A 13,229-nucleotide genomic window follows, 5' to 3' on the forward strand; every position below is an offset into this window, starting at 1 on the left:
TAGACGGGGCGTATTATGGTATACCGTTGTCCGTCCGTCCGTCCGTCCGTCGTCCACACTTCGGACAATAACTCAAAAACACTTTCACCAATTTCCATGAAACTTAAGTGAATTGTTTATATCTATTGACGTAAGCTCCCTTTCGTTTTTTTTTAATTTCAGATTTTAAGTTTTGGATTTATGGGGCTTTATTCATAAAAAAGGGGGGATTGTCAACACTTCGGACAATAACTCAAAAAGGCTTTCACCAATGTCCATGAAACTTTGGTGAATTGTTTATATCTATTGATGTAAGCTCCCTTTCAATTTTTATAAATTTCAGATTTTAAGTTTTGGATTTATGGGGCTTTATTCATAAAAAAAAGGGGGATTTTCAACACTTCGGACAATAACTCAAAAAGGCTTTCACCAATGTCCATGAATCTTTGGTGAATTGTTTATATCTATTGATGTAAGCTCCCTTTCAATTTTTATAAATTTCAGATTTTAAGTTTTGGATTTATGGGGCTTTATTCATAAAAAAAGGGGGATTTTCAACACTTCGGACAATAACTCAAAAAGGCTTTCACCAATGTCCATGAATCTTTGGTGAATTGTTTATATCTATTGATGTAAGCTCCCTTTTAATTTTTATAAATTTCAGATTTTAAGTTTTGGATTTATGGGGCTTTATTCATAAAAAAAAGGGGGATTTTCAACACTTCGAACAATAACTCAAAAAGGCTTTCACCAATGTCCATGAAACTTTGGTGAATTGTTTATATCCATTGATGTAAGCTCCCTTTCAATTTTTATAAATTTCAGATTTTACATTTCCGTGTTATAAATTTTTATGCTTAAAAAAGGGGGGATTTTCGAATTTTTGGACAATAACTAACACTTTCACAAAATTTTATGCAACTTTGATAAATTGTTTATATCTATTGACATAAGCTATCTTTTCATTTTTATAAATTTTAGATTTTACGTTTTCTTAAGTAATGAATTTTTATACCTAAAAAAGGGGGATGTTATGAAACTTTGGTGAATATATTAATGTAACATCCCTTTTGATTTGTATATATATTTCTAGTTGATCATATAAATTCATTTGAAGCATAAAAGACAAATTAAAAGAGCAACGGGCGTATCATGCGCTAAAGCGCAGCCCTTTATTGAGTTATTGTCTGAAGTGTTGAAAATCCCCCCTTTTTTATGAATAAAGCCCCATAAATCCAAAACTTAAAATCTGTTATTAAAAAAAAAGAAAGGGAGCTTACGTCAATAGATATAAACAATTCACCAAAGTTTCATGAACATTGGTGAAAGCCTTTTTGAGTTATTGTCCGAAGTGTTGAAAATTCCCCCTTTTTTTATGAATAAAGCCCCATAAATCCAAAACTTAAAATCTGAAATTTAAAAAAAACGAAAGGGAGCTTACGTCAATAGATATAAACAATTCACTTAAGTTTCATGGAAATTGGTGAAGGTGTTTTTGAATTATTGTCCGAAGTGTGGACGACGGACGGACGGACAGACGGACGGACGGACAACGGTATACCATAATACGTCCCGTCCCGGGCGTATAAAAACAAAAAAAGTTCCATAAAATTACTAATTCAGGAGTAGCAACCTAACAACAGATTGTCTGATTCGTTTGAAAATTTCAGGACAATGATATCTTAACCTAATGAACATTTTTATCTACGTCAAGTTGCGCTAAATGCTTTAGTTTCAGAGATATAAGCTAAAAACTGCATATTACTTCTATGTTCTATTTTTAGCTATGTCAGGCATGTTGTTTGGCAGGTGTGTTCATCAGACACATTTAAAAAAAAACTAGATACCCTAATATAGGCGAGTGATATGAGAACCAAATTCACATTTTTAATGCACCTACCTAACACACGGCTAAATTATATATCACTGGAAAGCTAAGAATGTGTACTTTCTAAATATCCCGGTCGTCAAAAGAAATTATGGTGCATTTTTTTTTAAATCGAGGTCAAAGGTCATGGGTGCAATTTCAATTCACGGATACTTCCAGTAGAAAAATCGAGTCAAAACAATTACAAAAATGAAACAATTTTATAGGAATGCTGTATTACTGTTGGGAAAATATATTTCTATCATAGTATTAATTAATTTTAATTTTTGTTGATTTTAACGGTACCGCATGTTACGTAACGTTTTCTCTTGGAGTTTTTGAAAATCAACCATTAAGTCACACAAATGTATCTGTAGTCGCCCTTGCATTATCTAAATCTTATAATACCTCCATATCATTTAATTGCACGTATTTACAAACATATATCTGCAAATTTGATATAAATAATCCGAAACAAAATATTTGAAGCAAGGGGAAAATATAACATATGACGTATTTTTAATTGTTTAGAAAGTCCCATGATGAGCAGTACATTAAAATTGAGGAAGCGTATGGTCTCCTGTTAGTTTGAAAGCCTACCAACCGCTTCAAGATCAGACAACCATAGGGCGGATTTTTTTTTATTATTGTAGTGCAATATGTTGAGTCTGGATCATACCGCAATTTCATTTACATCACCAAATCAGATATGACAAGAGTACTAACTAACATTACTTAAATGAGTAAAGTGCTACTAGAATATTTATATCAACAAATTGACAATTTTAATATAAAACATCACAAGGAAAATATGACCACTCATTGTACGTTAAACTGTGTTTGATTTTACTTTAGTCGGCCGCCGTGTATATTGAGATATCTTATTGATCAAACAACGCTTGATAAAGGAGTTTGTACTTATTTTAAATTACGCTAGTGATGACCTTCGGCTACTTTGGCACTACGTATTACTTTTTTATATCTTGTTTCACCGCTTCAAACGGAGGACAAGGTTATCCTAATATTGAACCTTTAAGTTTTATTTGGCTTTCTTAGGTTAAAATCCCGTTAGCGTATAACCTAAATGATCGAAACGTCGGACCAATGGGATGTAGGACCATTTAGGTGTCAAAATATTGCGATATCGGAATATTATAGCTTCATTTTAACTTGTAATCTCATCATTCTTATCGGTCAAAATATCCATACAAAGACAACTTCCTTGGCATGGGCATATACCAGTACAGCAGAGGTTTTGCGCAAAGCGGACACAAGATCTACTATATACAGATTGAATTAAAAATTGGAAATGGACATGAGGGATTTGTCAAAGAGACACCATCCGCAGACAACGGCCGAAGACCACCAATGGGTCATCAATGCAGCAAGAAACTCCCAAACCCGGAGGCGTTCTTCAGCTGGCCCCTCAACAAAAGTGTACTAGTTTGAAATGATAATGGACGTCATACTAAGCTTCGAAATATACTAAAGAAATTTAAACAAAAAAATCATACAAAAATAAGAAAGGCCAGAGGCTCCTGACTTGGGACAGGTGCAAAATTGCGGCGGGGTTAAACATGTTTTTGCAATCTCAACCCTCCCCCTACGTGAACAGTTCAAATCTTGTAGAAAGTTGGATAACATCATACCAGACCGATGTTGCCTTTTACCAACCAAAGTCATACGGAGAACTTTTATTGTTTCTGTAGTTACATGTAGGTCGACATTGTCTTGGATAAAATTTTGACCCCCAGAAGAAAAATAATGCCATGTAGAATGTATGCCCCATTTTCAATTTTTCTTATCTGTTGATCAGTCAAACTTGTTAATAGTTATCAAAGGATTTTTATAGTTCGTTCTTATGTTGTACTGTTATACCACTGTACAAGGTTAGGGGAGGGTTGGGATCCCGCTAACATGTTTAACCCCGCCACATTATTTATGTATGTGCCTGTCCCAAGTCAGGAGCCTGTAATTCAGTGGTTGTCGTTTGTTTATGTGTTACATATTTGTTTTTCGTTCATTTTTTTTTAACATAAATAAGGCTATTAGTTTTCTCGTTTGAATTGTTTTACATTGTCTTATCGGAACCTTTTATAGCTGACTATGCGGTATGGGCTTTGCTCATTGTTGAAGGCCGTACGGTGACCTATAGTTGTTAATGTTTGTGTCATTTTGGTCTTTTGTGGATAGTTGTCTCATTGGCAATCATACCACATCTTCTTTTTATATATATTGTAGGCGATATATGTATTAACACTTGAGCTTGCTACTCAGAAGATACCTTATGAAGTTGTGTAAGCTTTATACATTTGCAAAATATACAAACAGACAAATCAGAATGAGTTGTAGATCTACTGCCCTCGTTGATATATGAGAAGAGACTGGTCGGTAGAATTAGTACATGTAGTACAAAGTCTTTGTACAGACAAAACAGAAGATGATTTTCAAATGGGATGTTTTCATTTTTTTCATATTCATCGACCAGTCTGTAAACTTCATCTTTTCGTTTTCCCTCTGCGGCAATACAACTGTATCTTCATTAAGTGTTTAACTACATAGTTTCTATTTAGTAAATACATGACAGACTATGCATCTGTGTCAATGAATGGATAGTTTTTGCTCTTTAGCATAGGAAGGGTTTCATTGTGAACTGGACTGTGAAAATTTGACACGACTCGGAAGATTTTCTACAATTTTCCGATACGATTCCTTATTTAGAAATGGGTGAATTCTACAGACCTCAATAACCATGTTTTACTTTGATTCGATCTTATTTTCGGACGATTTTATATATATTTAAGCTCCACTGAAGTTCAAGATAGAAATAGAACCGTTTAAATATGATTTATCGTACTCTAATAGCACTATAAGTACACGGAAATCGACTAATATATTCAGTAAAAACGATAACGAAATAGATAAGGGATTCCGGAAACTATAGTGATATTACCCAACATCATAAAATTACAGAAATTCGTGATTTTAAGAAATGTTGAGATAAAGTCTTGATCAATCTTGAATGAAAAAACGATAACTGATGAGTGATTTGGTGTGTTTTAAAACGGATAGAGTGCAAAAGCATGAAATAAAAAATTTAATTGTAGATCCGAAAAGGTCAGGATTATGAAAATTTCGTACAAAATGTCAAATATTTAGAAGGAATGCAAAAGCATGCGGAGTTATAGTTGTAAATCATGATTGTTTTTCATTATTTTAAGAATCTAATTCACTTAATTATTCTGTCTAAAAGAAGAGATACGACTAATTTCTTTTGCTTGAAAAACATGTCGTATTTTTACAATTTTCAACTAATTTCTGAAATAAACGTCAATTTTACAAAAACTGCACCGTACGATTTTGTGACGACCGGGCAAAAATCAAAGTTAAATCATTATTCTTTCATTTAAAAAAGAAATTAGCCGTGTGTTAGGTGGGTGCATTAAAGTCCTTAACTAGACGTCTTTTTCAAATATTACACTCGCCTAATAATGATTGTGACAAAGTTTGATTAAATTCGTCTCAGTAGTTCCAGAGGAGAAGAATTTCGTACGATTACAAAAATGTACAAAAAAATGTTAAAAATTTACTATAAAGGACAACATTTTGGTCAAGTTGACTGATTTGTAGATCTTACATTGCTGAACATTAGCTCATCTCTATCTATAATAAACTAAACGTAAAACAGGTTATATACCACTTAACTACATAAATATATGTAGGACTCAAATCTATGGCGGGTTCCAAATCTATGGCAGATTCCTAATCTATGGCAAATGTGACGTTACAAACGTTAAACAAATCAAATCTATGGCAGATTTAACACATAACGTCACAATTGAATAACGCCATATTACATTGTCGCCGCCGCTAACGATGGCGAAACCCATTGATTTTTAGCACCATTACAGATGAAGATATGTCCCTCGAAAACAATTTGAGGAAGGTTTACAGGAAGATGTGACCTATTATTAACTGGAAGAAGGACAAAATGTGCTGTACTGTCCGAACCCCGCGATGAACAATAGCACCTCTTTTTCAGTACATGATATTTTTAGAAAAGGAGTTATAGTTAACGGTCTACGGCTGGCAAAGTTTTTAAAGTGAAAGATAAAATTACCGGATACCAATTTGATTTAAATCGTCTTCGAATAAAAAAAGATGTATCAACAATGAAATAAATATCATTTGAAAATTCAAACTGCTCATTTGTTTTGATCATTTTTGTTTTATAAAAAACTTTCCTTTTTTGTTTATTAATAAATGGGTTAAACAGGTACCATGCACAGATTAGAACATGTTTATTTTTACGGGGCACACCATTTCAATCTTGTAGTCTGTATACAGGTATATAAATTCATCATTTACGAATTGTTTACGATTTGACCATTATGGAATGTTTATTTCACAAAGGTTTATAGACATGTACCCATTGTCGTAAATGTCAACTCCTTTAGGACAAATCATTGGTCGTATATATACTGCATTGTTTTCCATTTGCACAACATCTGACATAGATTTGAAAACAACAAAAATCCGCCAAAGACTAGGAAACTACAAACTTACCATAGATTAGGATTGTAAAAAAATATGCTATAGATTTGGGATGGAATGACGTCACGTTTGCCATAGATTAGGGATCTGCCATAGATTTGGAACCCACCATAGATTTGAGTCCTACATATATTATACCTTTACCAAGCTAGACTATATCGAGCATGTGTTTTATTGTTTTGTTTTTGACAAACTAATTGTAAAATGTCTTTAAAACAAGCTGTGGATCCAGGATTTTGACGAAGGGGGCGGGGACCAAACAAGGCAAATATTTGAGTGTCGCATGTAAATAGCCTATGCGCTAACCATAAATGCAGCTCCATAAGGAAGGCTTCGTAAGTGCATCAGCTGACATATCTAAAAATATTGTTGAACTGTCAAGTCTCAATTTGAAGATCTGATGAGTGAATGTTTCAAAACGGCTTTGAAATTATTTTTTATGTAACATTCACAAAAATATAACATTACCAGTTAAAAAATAACTAAACACTCACCTGGACAGCGCACTTTCTTTTTCACTTGAAAGGATCTGGATTTCTCTTTTATGTTTATTAATTTCTTCATTAACTATTTCCTGTTGTTTCAGCAAACACTTTACCTGAGTTTCGAGTTTCGTTTGCTGGTCAAGGCACTCACTGACTAATTTTCCATCGCTTGGTTTAGGAACAGTATTCTGTTCTAACGATCTAATTGTTTGCTGTAATTGGTGATTATTTTTACGTAGCTTTTCATTTTCAATCTTTATGTCTCTATTTTCAGCACAAGTTTTTTCTTGTTCTGTAAGAAATTCATCCAGCAATTTCTGAAAATCTGTGTTATAGGATTTAAATACATCAGTTAATTTCTTATATTTCGGATCTTTTTTGCTGAGCAAGGGAAATTTACTGAAACCTTCTCCCATTTTTATTTCATTGTCTGAAATTCAAATATTGCTAATGAAAACAAATGAATTATAATATCATATACTTTTGTGAATTTATTTATTCTTTTCACGAATGCGTCTGAAATTTAAATATTGACGATGAAAACAAATGAATTATAATATCATATACTTTTGTGAATTTATTTATTCTTTTCACGAATTCGTCTGAATAACTAAACACATCACATATATAAGACTTAAATTATGGATAAAAGTAAAATAGGTGGGTGTTCTATTAGTCAATGAAACAGCAACCTTCGGAAAAAACATGGATTTTTTTTAATGATACAGCAACAAAACGTAAAAGAGAATATGTCAGTAGTCGGAAGTAAAAACATTCAATGCATGGTCACTACAATGGTATGCAACAACTTCATGTATTATTAATAGTATTTTTGTATTGAGTGTTTCTCAAAAGGGTGTGCTTCAAATATTCAGATAGTTACGGTATGTTAAGTCACTACTAATAATCTTAAGAATGGCTATGCTTTAACATTTTTTTTTATGTATTATATAATTCCAGGACTAAGTGCTCGTGTATAATAAAACAAACTTCTGCTAAACAATATAGTTAAAATGAATAGATAAGTACAAACATGTATAATTTACCTAAATTTACCACAGTTTACCTATGAAATAATGTGGGCAAAAGTAACAACCAGATGCTCCGCAGGGCGCAGCTTTATACGACCACAGAGGTTGAACCCTGAACGGTTGGGGCAAGTATGGACACAACATTCAAGCTGGAATTAGCTCTAAATTTGGATTGTGATTAAATAGTTGACACAGCATAGGTTTCGGACACAGAATGAATGTGGTCTAATGAACTTAAAATATTTTTTTTGCCTTTGAGCAATTCACTATGCTGTTGAATATTAATACTCTAAAAAAAATGTTTGAAGAAATTTTCTTTTAATTTATGAAATCTGAAATGAGAAAAATTTAACCCCCCCCTTTATTTTCACATCCCCCTTTCCCTTTTTCCAAAACTGATCTCAATTCAAATTTCTAATGGAGTTTGCAACAATAACTACTCATTTAAATACATCATAAAATATTAAAATGTAACAAAAGGTGCTTGTTATCACTGAATGGTAAAGATTGTTTAAATTTATCAGTTGGTAGTAAAAGTGAATATACATTGTATATTGTATAAAACAATGATTTAAGTTGATTCAACTACTATTCTGGACAAAGAAAGATAACTCCAATCAATTGAAAATTTCTTGCTAATGCACAATATTGTGCAATTAGATATTTCTTGTTATTGTGCAATTGAACATATTTGCTATTGCACAATACTGTGCAATTGAAGATTTCTTGCTATTGCGCAATACTGTGCAATTGAAAATTTCTTGCTATTGCACAATACTGTGCAATTGAAGATTTCTTGCTATTGCACAATACTTAATATAATAATTTTGGATCCTGATTTGAACCAACTTGAAAACTGGGCCCATAATCAAAAATCTAAGTACATGTTTAGATTCAGCATATCAAAAAAGCCCAAGAATTCAATTTTTGTTAAAATCAAACTAAGTTTAATTTTGGACCCTTTGGACTTTAATGTAGACCAATTTGAAAACGGGACTAAAAATTAAGAATCTACATACACAGTTAGATTTGGCATATCAAAGAACCCCAATTATTCAATTTTTGATGAAATCAAACAAAGTTTAATTTTGGACCCTGATTTGGACCAACTTGAAAACTGGGCCAATAATCAAAAATCTAAGTACATTTTTAGATTCAGCATATAAAAGAACCCCAAGGATTCAATTTTTGTTAAAATCAAACTAAGTTTAATTTTGGACCCTTTGGACCTTAATGTAGACCAATTTGAAAACGGGACCAAAAATTAAGAATCTACATACACAGTTAGATTCGGCATATCAAAAAACCCCAATTATTCAATTTTTGATGAAATCAAACAAAGTTCAATTTTGGACCCTTTGGGGCCCTTATTCCTAAACTGTTGGGACCAAAACTCCCAAAAATCAAACCCAACCTTCCTTTAGTGGTCATAAACCTTGTCTTAAAATTTTATAGATTTCTATTTACTAATACTAAAGTTATGGTGCGAAAACCAATAATAATGCTTACTTGGGCCCCTTTTTGGCCCCTTATTCCTAAACGGTTCAGACCTCAACTCCATAAAAAAATCCCAACCTTCCTTTTGTGGTCATAAACCTTGTGTTTAAATTTCATTGATTTCTATTTACTTATACTAAAGTTATTGTGTGAAAACCAAGAATAATGCTTATTTGGGCCCTTTTTTGGCCCCTAATTCCTAAACTGTTTGAACTAAAACTCCCAAAATCAATCCCAACCTTCCTTTTGTGGTCATAAACCTTATGTCAAAATTTCATAGATTTCTATTTACTTAAACTAAAGTTATAGTGCGAAAACCAAGAAAATGCTTATTTGGGCCCTTTTGGCCCCTAATTCCTAAAATGTTGGGACCAAAACTCCCAAAATCGATCCCAACCTTCCTTTTGTGGTCACAAACCTTGTGTTAAAATTTCATAGATTTCTATTCACTTTTACTAAAGTTAGAGTGCGAAAACTAAAAGTATTCGGATGACGACGACGATGACGACGACCACGACGACGACGTCGCAGACGACGACGCCAACGTGATACCAATATACGACCAAAAAATTTTCAATTTTTTCGGTCGTATAAAAAGTTGAGCGCAAACGCAATGATTTTTGTGCGCAAATCTAATGTACCCGAGGCAGTCACTAATGAGATACACGAATTAAGACAGGGCATGAATATGTAACAGATTTAAAAAGTACTCTTTTATTATATTAATTCCATCCCCTTTAATCTAAAAAAAAGTGAAATAGAATAAATGCGGTAAAATGGATAATAAAAACACAACTATATAAACAAAACAGTATATTTAGTTCGGTTTCCCTTTCGCTGAACCCCGACTCTGGATGTAGGATTATCTCGCTGCGCTGAAGACCCATTGTGGTGGTGGTCGGGTTGTTTTGTCATATACATATTACCCGTTTTCATTATCTATCCAGCTACATGCAATATTATATTAAATTAAAGAATTCACCCTACTTACAAGTAGATCTGCAAGCTCCCGTACTCTGCCAACTGATATTTAAGCAATTGGCCAACAAGTGCCCGAATCCTTCATACGGTAACTAAGTATATGTCATTTTGATATGTTTACTTCAATGCAGTCCATATTTACCTTGTTGTAACTCTTATGTCGTGTCATTTTTGTAGATATTTTATTGATGTTTACAGTTTATACTTATTTATCAAATTTTTGAGATAATTGGCAAACTAAATACATATTTAAATAAAAACACTGTTGACACAGAAACTGAATATTGATGAACAGATAGTAATCTAACTTCATCATGTTCATTGAAAAATACTGTTGTTTATTGTAAGTAGTTCCTATCAGTACAACTTAAGCATACAAACTGAATATTGAAGATTGAAAATAAATGAAAATCCACTTGACCATGATCTAGGGGGTCGGGCATAAAAAAACGGTGAACTGATATGTACTCACATTATCGCAATTTTACACAAAAAGTGATTGATCTCCGTAGTTCTTATCAAGCTGACTCATCACTGAAAATAGTTAACCTAGGAACAGGGCCTCAAAAAAGTCATCATATTGATATGAACTGATATAAAGTAATGCAACTTCATAAAAAATATAATTGATCTATGACAAGTAGTTTTTATCAAGCTATGTTAGAGCCAATTGCATTGAGTGTGTAGTTAAAGGTTATATCTTTGGTTAGCTTGCTTGCTAGCTGAATCATGAAGTCATTATTTGGTTACGAAAACTACCCCCCATTAAGAGTAGACTAGTCCGACACATATCCAATCCATATGTCCGTAGGAATAGACTACTTCAAAAGGAGGGTAGTATACCTTACCTAATAATGACTTCACAGTTCAGCTAGCAAGCAAGTTAACCAAATATATTATTATTACCTACACACTCAATGAAATCGGCTGTAAACAGAAAACAATAACAATTGCTTAGTAATTCAAACTCACTGTACCATTTCCTAGTGGACTCGGCCTAAAAATAGTCGTAAAATTAACTGTAGTGTCTGATAGTAGGAATATAAACTCGCTTTGTGCTTTTTGTTTTTTAAATGTTAAAGTATTTGTGTTTAAATATTAAAGTTTTTGTGTTTCAAATGTTAAAGTATTTGTGTTTTAAATGTTAATTTAAAGTATTTGTGTTTTAAATGTTAAAATGTTTTGTGTTTTAAAATGTTATAGCATTTAAAATTTGATGTCAGACCACATTTTTCGAAAATCCGATATGTTTCTTACTAACTGAATGATTTCCAAGAATCTCCCGTACAGTAAAATATTTCATTACCTGTTTCTTTAAATGGAAATATATCTCGTTAGGGATTACCTACAATCATTAGTGATATCTAGACAGCTATTAAAAAATCTAAAACTAAAATGCACTATATATCGGAACATGCCATATATATAATATTCCAAATTCTTTAATTCTGATTCATTATAGTACTGGCTAGGTGATACTAAACTATGATCTACACACTATCTTATTCATTTTGCGTGCTCTGACACATGATTCGCGGAAAAGACAACTTAGTCATGTCTTTGACCTTTAGGCATCTGAAAATGGTTTTAACATAGTAAACAATATTTTAACCATAGTTTGCAAAGATTTATTTGGCCAGTTTCTATACTGGTCGAAATCTCAAATGTTATCGCAGAAATTGCGGCGGCATATAATGATGGAAGAGTTCTTCCGTCTGTACTTTAGTTCTTTCGCTTGTCTTATTGTCCAACTTTTGCATATGCAACTGCGCCATAATCATGTTAATAGTTTGACAAACGTTTTGCGAAATGTTCAAGTAATATTACTCTCATGGTGCAGTGTACTTTTGACTAGTGAAGAATCTAGTGAACGAAGTCTGAATAAAAGAAAATTGAAAGTTTTGAGAGTTCACAAGGGAGTTAATATTTTGTCACTAGTTTTCCAACGTCACACCTCCTTCTTCATTCCTTCATTACAATGTATTATGATTTGGGGTTGGCTTTGGGGTGACGGAGATATTGACTTCGTCAAATCTACAAAACGAACTACACCTTTGTACCTGCTTAACCTAAACCCCCTGTTTACAATTTAATGAACTCAAACTGTAATATTTTTATGACATTTTTTTCTCCATATATGCATTGTGCACCACGGCAGCCTATTTTAATTTTGGTCCTAATTATTATATAAATTATGATCAGTTATCCGTAGCAAATTATGAACTTTTCAACGATTGTTGTATCATTTTGAGACATTGCTTGCCTTATTTTAGTTGTAAATTGGTGTCAGAGTAAGGATCGAACCACATAATCATTTTCATCATTTATACAGCAGACTTTATAAAATGAAAGTTGAATATTCAGAGCACAACATAAATACGCGACGATTTGATTATATTCGAGGAAACAAGTTACACAGTTTAACACAATTATTATTTATATAGCATGCATTGAAGTGTATTAGTTTTATTATTAACGTGTTTTCCAAAATTAGATAAATTGTCATTTAACTATGTCAATATGCCAATGGCGTCTATCAACAGAAAATAAAACATGAATCATTTTGCATTTAAGTTCAAATTAGCACATGGAACAAACGAGTAGAAGCCTATGCACAATATTTTAACAAATAAATGGTTGAAATCTGAATCAAATATAGTGAAAACTTACCACATACCTTTAACAATGGAATAAAGGAAGTAAATTATGTAAACAGTAAACACTACATCTATCACGTGATCTCTATATTTAGTACACTCCACAAACCCTCACTATGCAGTCTATGGACCCGTCTATCATGTCTATGGACAAGTAAGCTGCCATTATAATTATTGA

At 32.6% G+C, this 13,229-nt stretch overlaps 1 protein-coding gene across 1 annotated transcript in view; it reads right to left on the reverse strand.

Moving 5' to 3' along the window:
- LOC139485502 (myosin-11-like) overlaps window positions 1-13,153 on the reverse strand; it is a 34,754-nt gene extending 21,601 nt beyond the window's left edge. Inside the window, exons 1-2 of the mRNA XM_071270030.1 lie at window positions 13,072-13,153; window positions 6,895-7,315 (exon numbers count right to left, since the gene is read on the reverse strand). Coding sequence (XP_071126131.1) covers window positions 6,895-7,301 — 407 coding nt within the window. The 5' untranslated portion in view covers window positions 7,302-7,315; window positions 13,072-13,153. The remainder of the gene's footprint in view (window positions 1-6,894; window positions 7,316-13,071) is intronic.
- Between the last annotated feature and the right edge of the window lie 76 nt (window positions 13,154-13,229).

Source organism: Mytilus edulis, chromosome 8 (assembly GCF_963676685.1).
Source record: "Mytilus edulis chromosome 8, xbMytEdul2.2, whole genome shotgun sequence".
Lineage (NCBI taxonomy): Eukaryota > Metazoa > Mollusca > Bivalvia > Mytilida > Mytilidae > Mytilus > Mytilus edulis.